Below are 23,301 nucleotides of genomic sequence, written 5' to 3' on the forward strand. Positions count from 1 at the left end.
CTTAAACATCACTAATAAACTTTTAATAACACAATTCCTTAATAAACAAATACCATGACTTTAATATCTCTCTTAAAAACCTACACCATTAATAACATCTCAAATATACCTCTTTATCGTATCAACTGAACTAAGAAACTATATCAAACTTTATATTCAACACAATTTTTGCCTCATAACATTTCTAACACCTTAACACTTCTTTGAACCTTCAGTTGGCGAGTCGTCAGCAACACACACGTTATTCAACAAGAGTTAGTTATCAAAGACACAAACCCAACACAGAATTGTAGATGCATCTATACAATATTACTACTATTACTACTACTACTTTGTGTTATTAGTAAACTACTCAGTACTATTCCCTTCCAACTGTCTGTGCTTAGTAATAGTGGTACCTTAAAGCAAAATAACACAATGATACTGCTAAGAATACTACTAAGTGTACATATAACTCAATATTTCTTACTCTAATGCTCTTGAAACACAATCTGACACTTTTAAACACAATGCAATCCCTTTTTAAAAATAATGCCTCTCTTTTTCTCCACTCTTTTCACAGAAACTCACTTTTTCCCAATGGCCGAAACACAAAATGAGATTATTACAACATGGAAAACCTTTATTGATGCTTTTCCTTGGCAATGTGTGTGTGTGTGTGTGTGTGTGTGTGTGTGTGTGTGTGTGTGTGTGTGTGTGTGTGTGTGTGTGTGTGTGTGTGTGTGTGTGTGTGTGTGTGTGTGTGTGTGTGTGTGTGTGTGTGTGTGTGTGTCCTTCGCAACACAATACCAGCCTGTGTGTTGTGACATTTCCCCTTGCAAAACTAATTCTCATCTTCTACTGGTTCTCTGTCATTGCAACACACTCACTCCCAATAACTGAATGAAATTATGCAGCGTTTTCATTCGTAATACTATTCTGCTGTATTCTCTTCAGTACATCACCAAAACTAAATAAACCAGTAATCTCTCACATACATTAATTCAAAAGCAATTGAACGACACATTAATACTTGTAATACCAGAAAAGCTTACTCAATCTTACTCAAAAGTCTGTAAATACACTTGGCATTAGTGCATCATCTTACCCAGCCTTCTATTTACCTGTCTAAACATTACCTGTTTAAATCTACACTACTGCATCTATTCCTCAAGTTCACTCCTATCTATCTCTACTTTCTATTCTCTTCTACCTAATTTACATTTTATCTGGTCTACTGTACCTCTTATTTAGTCTGCAGTACTTTATCCTATCCTATCCTTGTTATGTCCTATGTCAACTTTCACATCTATCCCAAATACCTATCATAAACTATTTATTTTCTATCGATTTCTACCCTACCTTACTTTGTTCAGTCATTACTACAGCTTATCCTACCCTGTCTGCATTATGTCCTATGTTATTTTTCATTCCTATTCCCTATATCTATCCTGACTTATGTATCTTATATTCTTTCCTACCCTACTTTGCTTTGTCTATTCTATACTAAGTCCTATCTTTTATTATGTCCTATGTAATTTTTCACTCCTATTCCCTCAATCTATCAAAAACTATTTATTTTCTATTCTTTTCTACTCTGCCTTAATAAGTCTAACCTATCCTAACCTCTTCTTAACCTACTCTGTCACTTTTCATTCCTACATCTTATATCTATCCTATCTATTTTCTTTTCTATTCCAACTTACATTCTATCTAGTCCACTCTACCTTATCCTAACCTATCCTTACTCTAGCCTATGTCACTTTTCATTCATCCACCTTATATCTATCCTATCCTATCTGTTTTCTATTCCTTTCTAACCTAATGGCTCGGTCAAAAGGAAGAGCTAAAAATAAGACCTTTGATACTTCCACTGGTATTGCCATTATAAATATTCAGGGAGACTTGTGTGTTTTTGCCATGGACAGAAAGGAGAGAGAGAAAGAAAATGGGGTTAAGTTTGTCTCTTATGGGGAAACTCAAATATTTAAGACTAGTGAAAAAAAAGTTAAATTGTTGATTATGCAAAACAGTAAATGAATAAATTAAGTAAAATAAAAAAAAGAAAAGAAAAAGGAGAATATGAGATTAATTTTGTCATCTTTGGGATACACAAATATTTCAGAAATGTCTAAAAATAACTGCTGATGATTATGTGAAGAAAAATTAACAGAAAAAAAAAAAAAAAAATGGCATTAATATCCTTTTCATGAATACTCAGATATTTAAAAGCCAAGTACAAGAATATATCTAAAAAAAAAAAAAAAATTGGAAAAGGGAAAGAAAAATATAGGAGTCTAGTACAGGGATGTAAAAAAAATAAAATAAAATAAAATAAAATAAAATAAACAAACAAATAAATAAATAAATAAACAAATAACATTAATATAGAGAGAAAAAGAAATCAAACACAAAAAAAGAATAAATAAATAAAGTCTGAATTAAGTGTATGCCTAATGAATCATCGCTGATCATGAGGAAAAAAGAAAAGGTCAAAGAGGGAAAAATTTGTTACCTGCAGGCTTAACGACTAATGCTGGTAATTAAGGTAGTGAGGCACAACCACTCCAGCACACTGCAGACACTACATGCAAACACCTTACCTTCATTATTGTCTTGTTACCTTTCACTAATTATCAATCCTGATCAAGCAACAATCTAATATATATAATTATACATTAAGTCATATAAACACCTTTTTTTCCACAGAAAGGTTTGTATTCCGAAACACTCTGCTCTCTCACCTCGACTGTTTTCCAAGGCCATAGTGATAATAAACTGGGTCCTCAAGGGTGTTTCTTCTGTTAATAATATAGAAATGTTGTTAATCTGTCACTACAAACATAAAAACACCTTTGGAAACTTATATAACTTCACCATGACTCTTTTCAAACGCTATAGTGATGATAAGCCGGGTCCTCAAGGGTGTTTCTCCTGTTAATAATGTAGAAATCTTATAAATCTGTGACTAGAAACACAAAAACACCCTTAAACACCCATGTCACTTCAACTAGAGCCTTTTGAACATAGGGGAGGTGCAGAGCGGAAATGTTTCAGAATACGATCCAAATACACACCTAACATTTCTCATGAGCTTAAAACCTCTTAATAATAAAAGCCAAAAAAGCCATTTAATTCTATATATAAACACCTTTTTTTTTTATATATATATATATCTCTCTCTACGTCAATCTAAACAAATATGTCTAAATGTCTTTTTTTGTGAGCAACCTTCTCCACCCCAAAGGAAGCTGTACGGTCTGAAATGCTACGCTACTTACATGTACAAACACCTTTCTCGTACTTCAAGCTGACACAAACACAGTGGTAGTATTTCTTTTGTGAGCATTGGCACCTATTTGTCTCCCGCACCTGTCTCAGTAACGCCTCACTCAAATATCTCGTCCGTTTTAAGATATGATTGTTTTTTTTGTTAATCTTTGGGTCATGTGTAAGTTTGCTACCCTATTTAATTCTTGTGGCTTTCCCCTGTTTGTCCATTACTGCTTCACTCAAATATTTTGTCCATTTCAAAATATATGATCTTTTTTGTCTTTTTTTTTTATCATGTATAAGTTTGCCACTATTTATTCAATTCTTGTGGCTTTTTCTCATTCATCTATTAACACTTCACTCAAATATCATGTCCATTTCAAATTATATGACTGTTTTAAGTTTAATTTCTATATCACATAAAAGTTTACCATTCTATTTATTTTTTTGGGTGAGTAATATTGCTTCTGGTTAGTTTAAGTTAGCAATAGTTAAGTTAGATTACCTTTCCTACTTATTTTGTGGGAGTAAAGTTAGTTTACTTTAATTTAAATTAGTAAAGTTCAAGTTAGATAAGCTTTACTATCTTTTTTGTTAGGGTAATGTTAGTTCAGTTTAGTTTAAGATAGTAAAGTTTAGTTAGATTAGCTTTTCTACTGTTTTTCAATTAAGCAAACCTCAGTCACTCATCTGATGGTTATATGGTGTCAGTCAGACCAAACTCTTTTAGCTATATCAATTAAAAGGATCTCAATCAGTTTTCTTATTTTTCTGATGTGAAACTAAACTATACTTAATCAGTTTTCTTATTTCTTTGATGGGTAACTAAACTAATCACCGTTATATAGCGTCAGTCGGACAGGGAGACAAACCAAACACTCTTAGCTATATCAATTAAATGGACCTTGATCAGTTTTCTTATCTTTGTGAGGGGAGACTTAACCAGCCATTCAATTCTTCAGTACCCTTATCCTTCCAGCCTTCAGAAATACAGTTATTCTTGTCTATCCTGGGGTGTATAAAAATTCTGTGGGCCTGACTGGCAGTACGCACGAGTCTAAAAGTTACAAGTACATCTCTTAAGAAACGTCGAAGTGCAGATACAAGAAAGTGACAAGTGAGGAGGAGTGAGTAGTCTTAAGTTCACTAGATTGCTAAGTCGACTATGAAGAGTAAAAATGCCTAAAAAGTAAGCTATGGATATTTGCAAAAAGACTGATGATGTGTGTGTGTGTGTGTGTGTGTGTGTGTGTGTGTGTGTGTGTGTGTGTGTGTGTGTGTGTGTGTGTGTGTGTGTGTGTGTGTGTGTGTAAGTATTGACATTTGCACCATACACTCAAAAACAAAACACAAAACAAACAAAAAAAAATGAAAACAACAAATGCATAGTTTCATCCTCATTTTTCTTCTTTTCAGGCAGTCACTCAAAAAAACCATGATACATTTCTCCATGAAGACTCTGAAATGACTGAGAGAAATGACCGAGAGGAAACTGACATAACCTAATCTAACACAACCCAATGCAACCTAACCTAACATGACCCAACCTAACACAACCCAACTCAATGCAACCTAACCTAACACAACACAACCCAACCCAACACAACCTAACCTAACACAACCCAATGAAAATCAAGACAATAACACTTAACCTAATAACGAAACAAAACAAAACAAACACATGAACAACAATAACAAAGAATTACATCACCAGAAAAGAATAAACAAAACAGAAAAAACAAAAATATCTAAAACACACACACACACACACACACACACACACACACACACACACACACACATCATCCCAGAACAAGCTTAAGCTGTAACACATGAGTAAGCTTAGAATGAGCTTAGCATACGCTGAATATTAGTTATAAGTAGCAGCAGCAGCAGCAGCAGCAGCAGCACCAAATGACATTCCATTAAGACGTGATGAGGAAGGGTAAGAGGGAAGGGGGAAGAGGGGAAGGAAGAGGGAAAGGGCCAGTGGTTGGATGGAAGAGGGAAAATAAAAGGGGAAGAGGAAAGAGGGAAGAGGAGAGAGGGATAGAGAAGGAAGGGAAAGTATGAAGGGGAAGTAATAATGAGAAGTGGGGAGAAGGAAGAGGTATGGAGAAGAGGAAAGAGGAAGGGGAAGAGGGAAGGGGAAGAGAGAAGGGGAAGAGGGAAGGGGAAGAGAGAAGGGGAAGAGAGAAGGGGAAGAGAGAAGAGGAAGAAGAAAAGAAAGAAGGAAAAGGACAAAGGAAGAGGGAAGAAGTAAGAGGAAGGGAGAAGAGGGAAAAGAAAGAGGAGAGGGAAGGGAAAGGGAAGAGGTAACAGGAAGAAGGAAGAGGAAGAAGGAAGGAGAAGTGGGAAGAATGGAGAGAGAAGGAAAAGAAGAAAGAAGAGGAAGGAAAAGAGAGAATGGTAAGAGGGAAGGGGAAGATGAAGGGGAAGGAAAGGGAAGGGAAGGGAAGGGAAGGGAAGGGAAGGGAAGGGAAGGAGAAGGGAAGGGAAGGGGATAAAAAGCTGGGTGTGGAATACAAGAGTGTGATATGCTATGGTTCATTTTGTGGACTCTATGCTATGTTGTGGTCTCTCTCTCTCTCTCTCTCTCTCTCTCTCTCTCTCTCTCTCTCTCTCTCTCTCTCTCTCTCTCTCTCTCTCTCTCTCTCTTGTGAAATTTCCTGTTTATTGTTTTTTCTAATCTCATTTTCATTTACAGAGTTGTGGAATATGAGATTACAACTCTTCTCTCTCTCTCTCTCTCTCACACACACACACACACACACACACACACACACACACACACACACACACACACACACACACACACACACTCAAAACTGCCTCATTCACACTCTGAATAATTAAAAAGCAGACACACTAACACACTGCCCTAACCAACACTCATACATCATCTTTTCCTGCACACACATGTACACACACACACACACACACACACATACACACACACACACACACACACACACACACAAAATTAATCCAAACACACGACAAGCTCAAAGAAATTATCCAAACTAACACACACACACACACACACACACACCACATACACTTGCTCTCATACAAAACACCCATACGCTACCATACACTCAGAATCCTGCCATACAAGACCCTAGTATATAGACAAAATACTGCTTTATTCCTCTACAAAATTTCCCCGGAAAAAGAAGAAACAAAAAACGCAGTACGAAATTTAATGGAATGTTTTGTTTTCCTTACATTTACTACGCTACCTGCTGCCTGTCTGGACGAGTTGCCTTAAAAATACACTACTACAGGATCCGACACCTTCCTTATCACTAACCTACAGGACTAAAACACTTATCATTACATTGAGTATTTCCATCGAGTTTTTTTTTGGCATACAAGTGAGGTTTTTGAAGTTTCTTGTAGGATGTGAACCCAAGTGACCTGTGATGAGTATCCTTTGGCATCCCTGACCTTAACTTAGTATTATGAACTTAATTTTAGCTGATCCTAATCTATCTTGCTTCAGTATCAAATGTTTCTCTTCATTATGCCCTTTGCTCGTTTTAATCCTCTTCTTTCTTCCGTTATTTAAACATATTCCTTCCTTCTTGTAGACAACCATCCCATCTCTCTTTTTAACTATCTTTTTTCATCACACACTTCTCTGTAAATATCTTCAATTATCTTTTTTCTTCCCTTCAAATATCCTTCTTCTCTTATTTAAATTTATTCCTTTCTTCCTAAACAACTAAACATCTCTTTTCTCTTACAACAGCCATGCTATTTCAATATCCCCTGGTTCTCCTTTCACTCAGTTAAATAATCTTCTTTCTCTTATTTAAACACATTCTTTCCTTTCTAAACAACTAAACATCTCTTTTCTCTCACCAACAGCCACCTTATATAGCACACTTCTCAGTATATGCCTTTAACTTACTTCAATTATCTATTTTCTTCCTTTCAATCATATTCCTTCAATTAGTTCAACATATTCCTTCTTTACACAGACAAACATTCCGTCTCTCATGCCACAAACTACTCACTTCAGTGATCTTTTTCTTCCTTTCAATCATCTCTCATTCATATTCCTTCCTTCTTGTACAGACATTCCATCTCTCATATTTACAAGTACCTTTCTCCAATATCAAATGGTTTCCCTTATAATGTTCCTCCACTGACTTCAATCACCAATCTTTTTTTTCTTTCCTTCAATCATCCTTCTGCTCTTATTCAAACATCATTCCTCCCTAAATCACATCTCCTCTCTCACAGCAAGAAGTTAACTCATCCCTGTTGAAATATATATAACAAAAAATCAATTAGTCATTCTTTTCTTATGTTTCTGTCCCCCACAACAATCACAAGAACCAATCCCAGTCCATCCTTCCTAAAAAGACAAATGGTTCTTCCTTCCCATTAAGATTACTTTAAAAACACACAAACTTCTTTACTGCATTTCTTTCTCCCCACAACAATTACGAGAACCAATCCCAGGCTATCCTTCCTCAAAACACAAATAATTCTCTCCATAAAAACAACAGCAATAAAAAATAGAAAAAAGAAAAAAAATCTAACCTTTTCTCTGCATCTCTTTCTATCTCTCTCACACAAGTCACAAGAACGCACCCCAGTGTATCCTTCCTTAAACAACAAGCATTTCTTCCCTCCCACAATGTAAACAGGAGCTGGCAGTTGTCTTCTTTACAGACTGGCACCTTTAGTAAGCCTTTTCTATCCAATGTTTTTTATCATACCTTGACCAAACCCTTAGATGAAAAACCCAATAGAAAAAAGAGACAAATATCAATCATTACTTTATCCTAAATGTTAAGAGATCCCATTCAGTCCTTGGTATTGAAAAGTCACCAGCCCCTGTATTAAAACTGTCCCTTCCCAGCCACTATAAAGGCTACATTACACATAAAAAAGGGAAGAAATAAATTGTAACTTCATCCCAAGAGCCACAAGTCCTATTCAGAGTTTGGTCTTGAATGCCACCTGTTAAACCCTTCCCTTCCCAACCACTATAGAGGCAACAACACACACACACACAAAAAAGGCTACATTACACCCATAAAGGGGAAAAATAAATTGTAACTTCATCCCAATAGCCACGAGTCCCATTCAGAGCTTGGTCTTGAACGCCACTCCCTGTTGAAACCTTCCCTTCCCATTATAAAGGCTGCAACACACAAAAAAGGCTACATTACACACAAAAAGGGGAAAAATAAATTGCAACTTCATCCCAAGAGCCATAAGTCCCATTCAGAGCTTGGTCTTGAATGCCACCCCCAGTTAAAATCTTCCCTTCCCACCACTACAAAGGCTACAATGGGCCCCTTGCAGGAACCAGGAACATGCTACAGAGTTATGTTGATCCACTAACCTGCCACACACACATGGAGGTCTTAGTAATTAACAGCTACACACACAGAAACGCCACCAAGCTTGCTCCCTGTCTGTTATAAACTTTACAAATGAAGTACTTGGTTCTTTCAAAATATTCAAGTTTTCTTTGGCAGGGGTCTTGAATGCATACATACATACACATGAATAGGGAAAAGAACACTCTCTCTCTCTCTCTCTCTCTCTCTCTCTCTCTCTCTCTCTCTGACATTGAGCTGACACGAGGTTCTAACGTTACGAAAATATATATACGGGAATGGGCTTTGTTTTCAACCTGCCAGCAAAACCTTCCTCCAGATGCTGACTCTCTGAAATACTGAGGAATGAACTGGTCTGCTGATTTCATGCACACCTGTATCTTGGAACTGTTTGGGCTTGCCAGGACTATTTTCAAAGGCCACAGACATGATTATTCAGGTTCTCATGAGTGTTTTTTTCCCAGACAATGCGTACTGCACCTTTAATTATCCCTAGAATCAAGAAAACACCGTTGGAAATCCTATAACTTAATTCTAGTTAACTAAAAGTGTAGATTCAATGTTTAACTATCCCTAGAAACATGAAAAATACTCTTAAAACCCTTATAACTTACATTTCAGCCTACTAAAAGTGTAGATTCCATGTTTAACAATACCTAGAATCAAGAAAATATCCTTGAAAATCTCTATAACTTGTATTCCAGCCTACTAAAAATGTAGAATCTATGTTTCATTATTCCTAGAATTAAGAAAACCTCCTTGGAAGTCCATAAAACTTCCTCTACAGCTTGTTACAGGTGTCAATTCCTTGCTAAATACAAAAAAACACCATTAAAAACCCCACTAACTTCCATTACAGCCTGCTAAATATGGACCCCTAGAATCATGAAAACATCCTTGAAAACCCCTATAACTTCCACTTGAGCCTGTTAAAAGTATGATGCATGTTAAGCTATCCCTATAACCAAAGGCATCCTTGAAAACCTTGATAAGTTTCACTAAAGTCCATTAACTGTTAAACTGAGCCTAGGACCACAAAAACACCCTTGAAAACCCAAATAACTTCCACTGCAACCTTTCAGAATCAGCCGAGAAAAGGCAAGACAAGACAAGACACAAGAACATTCAGACACCAACTTCAACTCACCTCTCATTCAAACGCAGGCACACACAACCCCTTCAATCACTCGACCACTGAAAAACGCAACAAAACAGAAAACTTCGGAACCAGACACCAAGAAACCCCCCCTTAGTAGAACCCAAGAGACACCGTGAAATCCTGAGATGACCAGAGTGAGATCTTTCCGACAAGACGAGACGAGGTGAGACGAGGCTTTACACGACCCGGGGAGGAGTGTGTGCCTTACCTCTCCCCAGCATGAAGGGGCTCCGAGGGCTCCAGGTGTAGGGAGAGCCTGAGTCAATCCTGGTGGCAGTGGCGTGGAGGGATGATTGGAATGCTTGCCGGCCCAAGCACCTCAATGTTGGCAAGACAAGGTGGTGCTGTGGGTGTTTTGTGCTTCCACAGTGATGATGCTTCTATGGTTCTGTCAGGGGTGGAGAGAAAGAATGGAGTGACGTTAGATTACATTATCTTTGGACTGTTTGATGTAGATGACTAGAATCTGTAGGCGGTGAAAGACTTGGGAATTATACCTGGTTACATTAGGTTTGGAAGACTCTTGGGGTTGGAGACAGTAGGTTTGGATTGTTTGATGTAAAAGACTTAGTTATGTATGGGTTGGAGAGGATGGGAAATTATATTAGATTATGTTTGGAAGACTAAAATCACTTGGGGTTGGAGAGAGTCTGGAGTTATGTTAGATTACATTAAGTTTAGATTACATTAAGTTTAGACTTAAGTTTGATATGCAAGACTAAATTCTGCATGGGTTGCAAGAGCAGGGAATTATCTGGAAGACACAAGTCTGGAAGACACAAAACAAGAGAGACACACACACACACACACACACACACCCACACACATACAGCACAACTCACCTACACTCCCCAGTCTTCATAAGGTGGTCACCCTCAGGTCGACAAAGGAGGGGGACTGCCTGGCCCGCAGCGGCACCCCGACCACCCGCGTCATGTCTATCCTCACTGCGGGGGAATCAATCGGCATCAAAAAGCGACCCTCCAACCCCCTGTACTGACCTGGCCTGACCTGACCCAATCCTCTTGCCACAGACTGACCTCTTGGCTCAGGCGCCTTCTTGAGGGGGCTGTACACCACCAGCAGCACGCAGGTGTAGGTGTTCCACATGCAGAACACCCCAAGCAGAAAGCCACCAGTGTTTTCTATCTCCAATTCTCCCAGGCTGTATTCCCACATCCACATCCCGTCATGAAGCTGTGGGAGAACTGAATTAGGGTGGATGTGAATAGAGAACACCTACCTGACTGCCTTCAGCCTATCTCTCTTTGCTGCAGTGTTGCATCTCTCGCTATCTCCTACTGCTATTTTTACACTAACTGCTCTTCTGATCTTGATAACTGCATGCCTCCCCTCCTCCTGTGGCCTCACTGCACAAGACTTTCTGCTTTCTTTCACCCTTATTTTGTCCACCTCTCTAATGCAAGTTTACCAGTGTTTTCTATCTTTCATCCCCTTCACAGGTAAACTCTGAAACTCCCTGCCTGCTTCTGTATTTTCACCTTTCTATGACTTAAACTCCTTCAAAAGGGAGGTTATGAGGCAGCTTTACATTATCCTTTTTGCTTTTTTGCAATAAATTAGTTCTGTCTCTTACCCTCTTGAGCACGAAGTCTGCAGCACTGAGGCAGAACACCACCCACGTCAGCACCAGCACCATGGCCTCCTGGCACCGTGTCTCCTCCTCCTGCGCCACGCCCTTCCTCCTGATGGCATCCAGGGCCTGGGGACAGATTAGGTTAGATAAGATATGGCTCAATTAGGTCAGAAGAAGAAGACAGTTAAGTAAGGTTAGAATGTATGGGTTGGAAAGAGCTGGGAATAACATTAGATTTGGAAGACACAACATAAGAGACAGACATACACACACACACACATACATAAAGATAAACAGAGCAGCATTCACCGCAGAGATGAATGAAGGTTAGGTTAAGTTATGTACAGCTATGTTAAATAAGGTTACAGTATATTAGGTTATGTTAGGTTAAGTACAGCTAAGTTACATGAGCTCAGAGTAGGTTAGGTTAGGTAAGATACAACTAAGTTAATTACAGTTAGGTACACCAACATTCACTGCAGAGATGAAAGAATAGGTAAATTACATAAGGTTAGGTTGGCCAATGTCAGGTAAAGTAGGGTTAGTAAAGGAAGTTAGGTTAGGATAGGTTAAAAATAGGTTAGGTTAGGATAGGTTATAATAGGTTAGGATAGGTTAAAATAGGTTAGGTTAGGATAGGTTATAATAGATTAGGTTAGGATACGTTATAATAGGTTAGGTTGGGATAGGTTATGATAGGTTAGATTAGGCAAGGACAAACAGACCACCACTCACCACACAGGTCCACACACTGATGCAGCAAGGGTAGGTTAAGTTAGGCTAGATTAAATTAGGCAAAGTTAGGTTAGGCATGAACAAACAGACCATCACTCACGGCACAGGTCCGCACACTGATGCAGCAGAGGTAGCAGGCCAGCATGGCATACATCAGCATGGACATACTGAGGTGCATGGGCTCGTACGTGGCCGCCAGGGGGTTCTGTATGCTCACAATGTGCTCCGTCATGTCCACGATGATGATGGCCAGTGTACCAGACCGGATGCTCAGGTTAATGGCCCTCTTGGCATGGGGGCACACTCGTCCAGGCTGCGGGAAAGTGTGTCACAATTAATATTTCATTTTATTTATTGTTTTTTTACATTCTGGTTATGGAAAGGTGCATTGTGGTTAGTTTTTATCTTTTTTCCATTTTCTGGCTGATGAAAAGTGCATCATGGTCATCTACTTAAACTGTGAATGCTTGATCTTCTGGGTTATGGAAAAGATGAAAATTATTACCAGTCACTCTTCACAGCAGCAGAAAAAGACGGAAATAATCAACAATCACTATTCTAGCCGGTGGGAAAATATAGGAAGATTAAATAAAGGTCAAATTAATTCTAGACACTGCTAGAACAAGAAAAATTTACAATAGCTTCTCTAGACAGCAGAAAAGGATGAAAATTATGAACAATCACTCTTCCAGCTGATGACAATGAGACATAAAGATTACCTATAGTCATAAGTTATCCTATACACTGCTGGAGGAGGGAAAGATGTACGTCAGTCAATCTCCCAGCAAGTAAAAAAAAGACACGAGAATCAGCTATAGGTAAAACAATTTATACACAGTGACGAAAAAAAAAAATCAAAGATAATCAAGAAAATAAGAATGAATACACTGCTGGAAGAGGGAGACACGTATGCCTATCAGTGAAAAACAACGATTCAAACACGCTCATCAAAGGGGAAAAATCATAAGTAATTGAGAAAATAAGAGTGCCAAGTGCTGCCTGGGGAACGTGATGGCTGGGGGAGTGTGTAACTGTGCTGGCATGGTGAGTGCAAGACAATAACCCAGTGCAAGAGTGGAATATTTCTCATAGAACACAAAGAAAATTTATCAGAATATTTCTCATGGAACACAAAGAAAATTTATCCCTCCTATCCTTCATCATGTGCTAAAAAATAAATTCCTTCTATTCCTCATCATACCTCCCAAAAATAAATTCCAATGATATGTAACACAAAAAAAATATTTCTTCTATTACCTATCATACGTAAAAAATAAATTCCAATCATACGTAACACAAGAAAGACTGTTTATCCCTCATCATATCCATCAAATATATTCCAATCTAACGGAACACAAAAGAAAACACTATTCTCGTCATATCCTCAAATATAAATGGTAATTAAATCATACAGTAAAAAGTTCAATATTTCTATGACAAAATAGAAAGAAAAACAAACTCACCTATAAAAAGATACAGCCATTATGAATCTCACAAAGCAAACAATCCCTTATCGTATCCCAAAAAATAAGTGAAAATAATCATCCTGTGCAGTTAAAAGTTCATTATTTCTCGAATGTCATTGATTAAATGAACTGAAAAACACAATAAGAGGTAAAAAAAAAAAAAAAAAAAAAATGAAAAAACACTATTTTTGTCGTGTCCTCAAAAATTAACCTGCAAGTCCCATAATGAAAAGTTCAGCATTTCTCAAACATCTATGACTAAATGAACTGAAAAAGTCACCTACAGATAAAAAGAACACAAAGAACACTGTCCCTCATCATACCCCCTAAAAATAAACAAAATAATCACTCGTATATTAAAAAGTTAAATATTTTTTTAACATCAATGACTAAACTAAGTAGTAATGAAACTCAGCCACTGACAGACAGACAGACACAGCCATAAACAGATGCAGAACTGATCCAAAAAGACATCAACAGCCAGTTAAATTAAGTGGAAAAACTCAGCCATTGGCACTGACAGACAAAGCCATAAACAGAAGCAGAATTAACCCACAAGACATCAAGAGGCAGGTAAGCCAGACACAGCCATGCAGAAGTAGTGTAAGTGACATTAATACTTACATCAATGAGAGGAACACAAGATCCCCACATCACAACAATCCATGACAGTGTCTTTCGAAAACCAGCATTCAGAATTAAAAGTTTCTATTGATAAGACTTTTGAGACACATCAGTAGTTTTATCAAGACTATAGATGCAAGTAGTTAAATTTAAAGAAACTGAGCTATCATTCTAAAGATAAAGAACATTTGTAGAACATAATGAATGGGGAATGCTGAAGAGAACAGGCTAACAAGAACACAGGCATGAGTGAAAACTGAAAACATTCCCAACAAGAGCAATGAAAGACACCACACTGAAGAACACCAAAGGGAAATGAGAACACAAGAACAGCCTGATGAGAGCACAAACATTAGTGAAAAGTGAAAACATCTATGAAAAAAAGACCAAACAGAAACCAGTCTTGTCTTTCACACTGCTGTTACAAAACCAAAAAAATAAATAAATAAAGAATATCAAAGAAAATGACAAATAGACAAACAGATGCACTTGCAAAAACTGAAAATATAAACTAAAGAAGACCAGAAACAGACCATTCTTCTCCACACTACCATTTCAAAACCAAAAAAATAAAGCCCACCAAAACAAAATGACGAAAAACAATCGCTAATGAAAACTGAAAACATCAACAAAGGAAGACCTACTAGAAACCACCACCACCACCACTACCACCACCACCTTCGTATCCTCTCACATTACTATTACAAACCAAAATAAATAAAGAACACCACAAGAAAACCATAAAGAAAAACAAACACTTGCAAAAACTGAAAATGCATAATAGAGAAGACCAAATGGACAGTCCTCCACCACACTACCATTACAAAACTGAAAAAAAAAAAAATTAAAAGAACACCAAACAAAAACCATGAATTGAAAAGCACTAGTGAAAACTGAGAAACATCAACAAAGAAAGACTTACTATAGACCATTCACCATCACCACCACCACCACCAATACCACCTGCTCCTCTTGCAAAAAAAAAAAAATAATAATAATAATGAAATAAATAAATAAAATAAAAAAATAAAACAAAGAGAACAACAAAAATGACAGACAAACACAACCACTAGCAAAAACTGAAAACACCAATAAAGGACACCTCACAGAGACCATTCATCTCCACACTACCAAAACAAAACCAAATAAAAGATAAACAACACCAAATCAAAACATTGGAAACAAGCACTAGCAAACACTGAAAACACCATCTATATACCTAACAGACACCATTCATCACCACCACCACCACCACCACTACCACACCTGCTCCTCCTCCTCCTCCTCTTCTTACCTCCAGGTGTTTGTCAGTAAGATAGAGAAAAAAGGTCATGAAGGAGGCATAGAAAAAGTTCTTCCTGACATCATTGACCACCACCAGCCAGGGACACTCCACCACAAGGGATGCCACCTCCACGGGACCTGCAAAGTGCCACGGGATGCCACCAGGGGACCTAAGGAGCCGGGATGTGCCACTGGCTCACCCTATACACGCCACTTGGGGGGACGGAATGTTAGGGACAGATATACAGGGGTGTTCACTGGAGTTATTTATTATCAGCAATGGGTGTTAGTGGATGAATGGGTGGGGTTTAGTAACTGTTCACCCATTTAAGGGTTATACGGTGTGGTGAATTTTGGGTGAAGGGTAAAAAATGGGACTTTTAACCCATTGAAATATTGGAAAGGTAGAAAAATCATTGGTAAAAGGCAAAAAATGGGACTTTTAACCCATTTAATCATTGGAAAGGTAGAAAAATATTTCATGAAAGGCAAAAAATGGGACTTTTAACCCATTTACTAATTAGGAAAAGGGAAAAATCATGGGGTAGATAAAAAAATTGCACTTTTAGTCCATTTAGCCATTGAAAAAAGGTGCAATCATGGAGAGAGAGCAAAAAATGGAACTTTTAACCCATCTAACCACTGATAATACCAAAAAACTTGTGTGGAGGGAAAAAAACACTTCTGACAAATCTAACCATTACAAAAATTGACATTAATGAGTGAAGGGAAACACTAATGACCCATCAACCATTTAACCCTTGAAAAAGACAGTGAATATCGAGATGGAATTCATTCTATCATGCAAATATTAGAGTGGATTAATATTAAGTGGAATTTGTCATGCAGAATTTTATAAGTGGGAGAATGAGACAATCCCTTAAGCTTCCCAGACCACAAAGCCTCTCCCTCTTCAGCTGACACACCCACACCACTCAGGTCACCCACAAAGCAAGTGAAAGAGTACAACCACCGCCACACCTACACTCACAGTTCACGACCAGGAGCAAGAGAGATTCCAAATACATTTCAGACTACACAGCCCTTCTCTCTCCTTCTCCAGGCACTCCTTCACCAGAAACCTCACCAATATAGCAAGTGAAGAGAATACAATGCAAAAGACACACTAAATTTTCATGGCCAGGAGCAAATAATGATTCTCCGATGCTTCTCACAGTACATATCTCTCCTAGCTCCACCAGGCACTTCTGCAGCAATCATTTTAGCAAGTACAACCAGTCTTAAAGCCACACTTCCTGTTCTTTTTGTGAATATGAGCAAGAATGTTCCCTAATACTTCTTACAGTACATCTCTCCCCTCTCTCTACCTCCAGACATTCCTACACCACCTCAAATACCAATTATATTAGGTGAAATGAATGAGACACTACACCCACATTCAGTTGTTTTCATGAGGAGTTAGAAGATTCCCCCAATGCATTTCACAGTACATACCTCTCCTCTCTTCCCCTCCAGACACTGCTACACCACCTAAGATAACCAACAGAGCAAGTGAAAGGAATGAAACACTACAGGCACACTCAGTTTCTTCAGCAGCAAGACGTGATTCCTTTAAGGTCTTGTGAGCATACATCTCTGCTCTCTTCCCCTCTAGACACTGCTACACCACCTCAGATAACCAACAGAGCAAGTGAAAGGAATGAAACACTACAGGCACACTCAGTTTCTTCAGCAGCAAGACGTGATTCCCTTAAGGTCTTGTGAGTACGCATCTCTCCTCTCTCCTGCACCTCAGATAACCAATACAGTGAGAGAAAAGAAATGTACAACCAAATAGACCAGTTTCTCATGAGCACTGTACATAGCTCTCTCTCTCCAGACACTACTACACCATCTGAACCACCAATAAGGCAAGTGTTAAGACTACAACCACTACAACCATTGCTGCCACCACACTCACAGTTCATGGTAAGCAGGGCCATGGCGAGGAGGGCCAGAACGCATTCCAAATGGTTGGGGGGACGCTCCAGTGCTGCGACGCTCCTTCTGAACTTCCACAGCAGCACAGCGACCACTGGGAAGAACAGCACCTGCAGCGCCATCAGCACCCGCATGTACCACACCGCCTGGCTGAAGAACTGAAGGAGGGAGGGAGGGAATAGGTGAACAGCTGAGGGTGGGAGGGAGGAAACAGGTTAACAACTAAGGGAAGGAGTGAAGGACTGAGGGAGGGAGGGAGGGAGGGAGGGAAGGAGTGAAGGACAGAGGGAGGGAGGAAGGAAGGGAATGGGTAAGCAACTGAGGGAGTGAAGAACTGAGGGAGGGAGAGAGGGAAGGCGTGAAGGACTGAGGGAGGGAGGCAAGAACTGGGGGAGGGAGGGAAAGCATACATTTTACAATTTCTAGGCATTACAATGTTTGCAGGTGGCTGGAGGAAAAGAAAAGACGTCTCAAAATAGTAAGTGACCGAGGAAAGATGTGTCAAATAGCAGTGAAATACTTAACCTTTCATTTAAGACATGCACTGGATAAGGGGAACAAAAAATGGAGGAATAAAAAAAGACGCACTCAAGAGCACCTGTCCCTACAGAAAGGTAAAAAAAACTATTACTCAAAACTGGAGAAAAAGTATCTTGAATCCTCCCTCGTGAATCAACCCTACAATTATCCCTCAACCCACACACACACTCACTCACTCACTCACCGTCACATATACATCCGTCACCCGCCCCAGGTTGCGATTGGTGAACTCATTGGTGTCCTCCCTTCTGGTGGGGATAAGGAGGTTGAGGAGGTAGCGGTCATGATGCAGGGAGAACAGGACTGCCAGCACTTGAGGGGAGCAGTCGAAGGTCTGGCCGCGGAAGACATGACGTTTGACAGAATTGCACGACAGTTTACGTTCCTGGTAGCTGCTTGCAATGAGGCTGGGACGATACAGCTCCCCGGCAGTGGTGTACCCCAGGGAGGTCTTCAGGGTCACCCGACTGCTGTGCCCTGAGAAGTAACCTGCGGGGGGAGGGATGGATGAGTGAAGAAGTGCGGGTAGGAGTCTTACAAGAGATGGGTGTCAAATAGGAGTAAATATTTGAACAGGTGAATGAAGAATAGAGGGAATGTGTGGGAGTGTTACAAGAAATGGGTTACAGCAGGAGCATATAGGAGAGTTAGAAGAGATGGGTGAGGAACAGAAGGAATGTGTGGGAGTGTTAGAAGAGATGGGTAAGGAATGGAGAGCCTGTGTGGGAGTCTTAGAAGAGATGGGTGATGGTAAGAATGTTCAGGAGTGTGGGAGTGTTAGGTAGGAATGTGTACAAGGGTAGGGGTGAGTTGGAAGTGAAGGAGTGAAAGAGTGTGAGGAGAGATGGGTGAGGAAAAGGAATGTGTAGGATAAATCAAATGCACATGACAAGGAAATGAGAGTTAATGAAGGTAAGTCAATATTTATGTAAAAGAAAAGAACACAGACATAGAAACAGACAACAAATAATAATAATAATAATAACAGATAATCAACACCATATGAAAAAAAAAGAAGACAAAATGACGATACAATGACAACAGTGATGGGAAATAACAACAAATACAAAACAGACATCATAAGAAATAACAGATAATAATCATAATAATAATAATAACAGATCAATAAATGAGTAAAAAAAAAAGACATTAGACAAAACTACAATGATACTAGGCCATTCAAACACCAAAAGAAAAAAAGAAAAAAGAAAAAAAAAAGACAATGATGGCAATGGTGATGGTGGTGGAGAATGACGATAGTGAAGCCACCCACCATCGATGTGGAGGAGGCGGAGGCGCAGGACTGCGTAAAGCCTCCGCTGCCATCGCGAGAACCCACCACCTGCATCAACTGGTGGGACCTGTGGATTAAGTTAGGTTAGGTTAGGTTAGGTTAGGTTAAGTTAGGTTTGGTTAGGTTAGGTTAGGTTACATTAGGTGAGATCAGGTCATGTTTTGTTAAGTATAGTTTGGTTATGTCAGATTAAGTTGGTAGGTTAGGTTAGGTTAGGTTTGGTTAGGTTAGGTTAGGTGAGATCAGGTCATGTTTTGTTAAGTATAGTTTGGTTATGTTAAGTTATGTCAGATTAAGTTGGTAGATTAGGTTAGGTTATGTAAGTTAGGTTAGGTTAAGTTACTTTTCACTTATAGATATACTTCCTAGAATGAATTACAAACTGTCATAATGGAAAAAAAAATTACACACACACACACACACACACACACACACACACACACTCATCACCTGAAACGAGTAATGGATGTTGTCTGGATGACTGGCGATCTCCTTCAACTTCCTGTTCCTGTGGTTAGTGGAATCAATGGCAGTTATGCAGCCGTGCTTGCCAGCGGGGAAGAACCAGCCCTGCACCGGTTCACTCACACACTTAGTGCCCTGTACTGTGATGTGCGTCCAGGGGGTAGGGGCTGTGGGGGGAATAGATAGGGGGAATGTGAGGGAGGGATAAAGAGAAATACAGTGAAAGTGAAGGGGGGTATGGGGAGAAAGTCAAGGAGATATGGGGAAAAATATGAGGGGAGTAGGGATTGACAGAAATAAAGAAATGTGAGGGGGGTGCTAGAGGGGAAAAGGGAAGGGGAGTAAGGGTAGAGGGAAATAGAGGAGGGAAAATGTGTGAGATGGAGGGGAAATGTGAGGTAACTGAGGGGAAAATGTGGGGGAATAGAGGGGAAATGAGGTAATAGAGAGGAATTGAGGGGAAAATGTGACAATAAACACAGGGGAACAGAAGCAAAACAGAAATGGAGAGAGAGAGAGAGAGAGAGAGAGAGAGAGAGAGAGAGAGAGAGAGAGAGAGAGAGAGAGAGAGAGAGAGAGAGAGAGAGAGAGAAACAACTGGAAATTAGGGAGGTCGAGAAGATTGTGAGGCTGAGATAAACTGACACAGACAATGCTATACTATACCTCACCTCGCCTCACATTAAGTAACAACACAACACGAGAACACGAGATAACACAACGCAGGCCGTGAAAAATAACAAACACCATAACAAGAATAATAAATAAGAGGCAACATTCTTAGCCTCACCTCACGTTGCCTTACACAATAACGCTACGAAAATGACACCAAGGAAGCAAAATAGCATCGTAGAAAGCGTGAGATAACACAAGCACCTTAATAACCAAATTAACGGGTGAAATGTAATTAAGAACAGGTGATGTTTTTTTACGAACACCACAGAAATAACAAATCAATAACACCATAACACCATAGAAAACGTGAGATAACAACATAGCATATTAGCAACAAAAGTAACACGTAAAATGTAATAAGAACGGGAGATGCTCATCCGCACCTCTTCATCTCATCTCTCAGCGCCTGTTCTCACCTATTTCTCCTCCTAGCAGCACCACCAGCACTACAGTCAGCACCGCCGTGGCCCACAAACACACGAACACACATGTACTGGTCCTCTGAGGGGAAGTATTTGGCATAATCTCACAAAAAAATGAAAATAACACACAACGCCCCTTGACTGGAGAGCAATCAGCTGATCGGGTCTCGCTCTGAGTCTCGGTCTGGGTCCCGTCAAGCGGCGCCCATTTACCGAAATTACCCGAAATAACGTTTGAAATACTCCAAAAAGACACCAGAAGGGACAAACACTCCTACACTATGTCATGGAGTATCCGCTCAATGCTAGATTTAAGCCACAGGGCCACCATGACCAGCCTGTCTGCCTTCCTCAACTCTGCCACATTCACTGATATTATTAAGTTTGTCCCATGCAGTGTGTCTTGCCCTGGGCTGGGATTCCCTAACTCTCCCAACTTCAGAAGGTCGAAACGAACAGAAAAATAACAAGTCCATACGAACTCTCTCTCATAAGCGATTCACTAACGTTTCTTAAGTCCTCCATCTTGGAATATTTTCTTCTTAGTTCTGTTTCACACTTCTTCCGGTAGATGGCCTTAATGCATTGTTGACATTTTTTCCTTCAGCCAATACCAGTGCATTTTATACACAAGCTCTAAAGACACTAGCCAATCACCATCCGTGAGCTGTGAGCCGTGAATGAAGCCCTCCACGGTCACCCGAGCCTGGAGGACCGAGGAACTGAAAAGAATCTTTTTTTTTTTACTTTCGCTCCATTGTGAAGAAGAAAATTTGAGATGCAAGACAGGAAATGAGCATAACAGGTGAATGCATGAATGTGACTTTTAAAGGTTGTTGGTCTATTTTTCTGATGACAACAATAACAAGTTAAGTGAGACCACACCAGACAGCTTGATGGACAGACGCCTCGAGGAATGTGACCTAACACACCTAACAATGGGGTGCTGACCTGACTACAGCAGAATAATGTTAGCGCTGAGGTTAACAAGTAACTACTGTGTTTAGCAATGCATAGGGATGTATACTGCAGTTACATTGTATTATATGCAGTCACTTTATTGTGAGTATGGTAAAGTGGCATTAATTTGGACACACCTGGCAAAAGTACATTAGAAAGAAAAAAGTCATGTAAGTCTAAGGTGCACAGTCACCAACAGTAAACTTCTTGTCACTCCTGGGCCGTTCAATTACTGAGGAGCGACACCTGTCAGCTCCCCACCAGCTGAAGAATTTTGTTTTCATTTCAGCCTTTGGCGACGCCCTACGATGCCGCCCTATGGTGCCGAACTTTGGGGACGCCCTCCGGTGCCGCCCTGTGGTGAAGCCCTACGGTGCCCACCTTTGGCAACGCCCTACGGTGCCGCCCTTTGGTGACGCCCTATGGCGCCGCCCTTTGCGAACATGGAACATGATGGAATATGGAACATGGAAAATGATGGGACATGAACATAGGACTTGGAACATGGAACATAGAACATGAATCATCTCTCTCTCTCTCTCTCTCTCTCTCTCTCTCTCTCTCTCTCTCTCTCTCTCTCTCTCTCTCTCTCTCTCTCTCTCTCTCTCTTTAAACGTAGCATGCATAGCAGAGAAGAAGCAATAACTTTTCAATAGGGAGCTGCCGTCATAAGCTAAGAATGATCACTGTCTACTGACATTCATTCAAACGTTGCTCCACGGGACGGCTTTGTGAACGAGGGAGTCACTGCACTCTCTCTCTCTCTCTCTCTCTCTCTCTCTCTCTCTCTCTCTCTCTCTCTCTCTCTCTCTCTCTCGTATCCGTGATTGTATAATATCTCCTCTTTTTCCTCCTCCTCCTCCTTCTCCTCCTCTCTGCCTTCATATTTTATTGTTATGATTATTATTATTATTATTATTATTATTATTATTATTATTATTATTATTATTATTATTATTATTCACATGGCCGAACCATTGCAATCTTTTCTTTCACTTTCGCTCAAATTAGAATTTAAGTTTTAGGTCAGTTTTCTTACGGAATGATGTGATGAATTTTAAGATACCATGATATTTTGAAAGAGTAGACAGATACTTAAATAAGATATGACAAGTTGAGAGGTAGACAGGCAAGTAGGGCAAGAGACTGATAGCCTGGCATGGCAGGACAGACAGGGAACTAAAGATGAAGAGATGAGATAGGAAGGTTTGCTTACGTGGTATGCAGAAGTGAATGTTTAGAAAGGTTTTTGACCTCCAGAGAAACGCGGAGGGAAATTTCTTACCTAGCATAACCTTACTCTTAAAATATGTCAAATATGATTACAGGGATAATTAGTAGGGTTCTCTTGCGTGCTTTTACTATTCCAAATAATGAGTACTATCGCCAAAATCATGAAAACACCCTTGAAAGCTCCCAGTAACTTCCACCAGAGTTGTGGCTCTCAAACTTCGTTGCTTAGCGGTACACAAGTCAGTCCCTCTTGAGCTCTACCGGCCCACCAACCCTGCAGTCATTGTAGTG

The 23,301-nt window shown here is 39.7% G+C and overlaps 1 protein-coding gene across 2 annotated transcripts; it reads right to left on the reverse strand.

The window, feature by feature from the left end:
* Positions 1–645: 645 nt before the first annotated feature.
* LOC135092058 (protein wntless-like) lies at positions 646–21,040 on the reverse strand. 2 transcript variants are annotated; one of them, XM_063990236.1, is made up of 11 exons: positions 20,812–21,040; positions 19,706–19,887; positions 19,235–19,322; positions 18,146–18,450; positions 17,402–17,579; positions 15,491–15,618; positions 12,207–12,419; positions 11,372–11,497; positions 10,815–10,971; positions 10,617–10,721; positions 646–10,162 (listed from the first exon to the last, which is right to left on the reverse strand). In XM_063990236.1, the coding sequence occupies exons 1-10, from the start codon at positions 20,915–20,917 to the stop codon at positions 10,633–10,635; spliced, it is 1,572 nt and encodes a 523-aa protein (XP_063846306.1). In that variant the 5' UTR covers positions 20,918–21,040; the 3' UTR covers positions 646–10,162; positions 10,617–10,632. The 2 variants fall into 2 exon arrangements, with proteins under 2 accessions (XP_063846306.1, XP_063846305.1); XM_063990235.1 differs by having other exon boundaries at positions 10,617–10,971.
* Between the last annotated feature and the right edge of the window lie 2,261 nt (positions 21,041–23,301).

This window comes from Scylla paramamosain, chromosome 39, assembly GCF_035594125.1.
Source record: "Scylla paramamosain isolate STU-SP2022 chromosome 39, ASM3559412v1, whole genome shotgun sequence".
Lineage (NCBI taxonomy): Eukaryota > Metazoa > Arthropoda > Malacostraca > Decapoda > Portunidae > Scylla > Scylla paramamosain.

Excerpts from the sequence above, each read along its gene's own strand:
- LOC135092058 (XM_063990235.1), bottom strand. The coding sequence starts at position 20,917 with ATGCCAAATACTTCCCCTCAGAGGACCAGTACATGTGTGTTCGTGTGT. Across the intron at positions 19,323-19,705 it reads ACATCCATTACTCGTTTCAG|GTCCCACCAGTTGATGCAGG; the intron begins GTGATGAGTGTG and ends CTTAATCCACAG. Across the intron at positions 15,619-17,401 it reads GGCCCTGCTTACCATGAACT|GTCCCGTGGAGGTGGCATCC; the intron begins GTGAGTGTGGTG and ends GGCACTTTGCAG.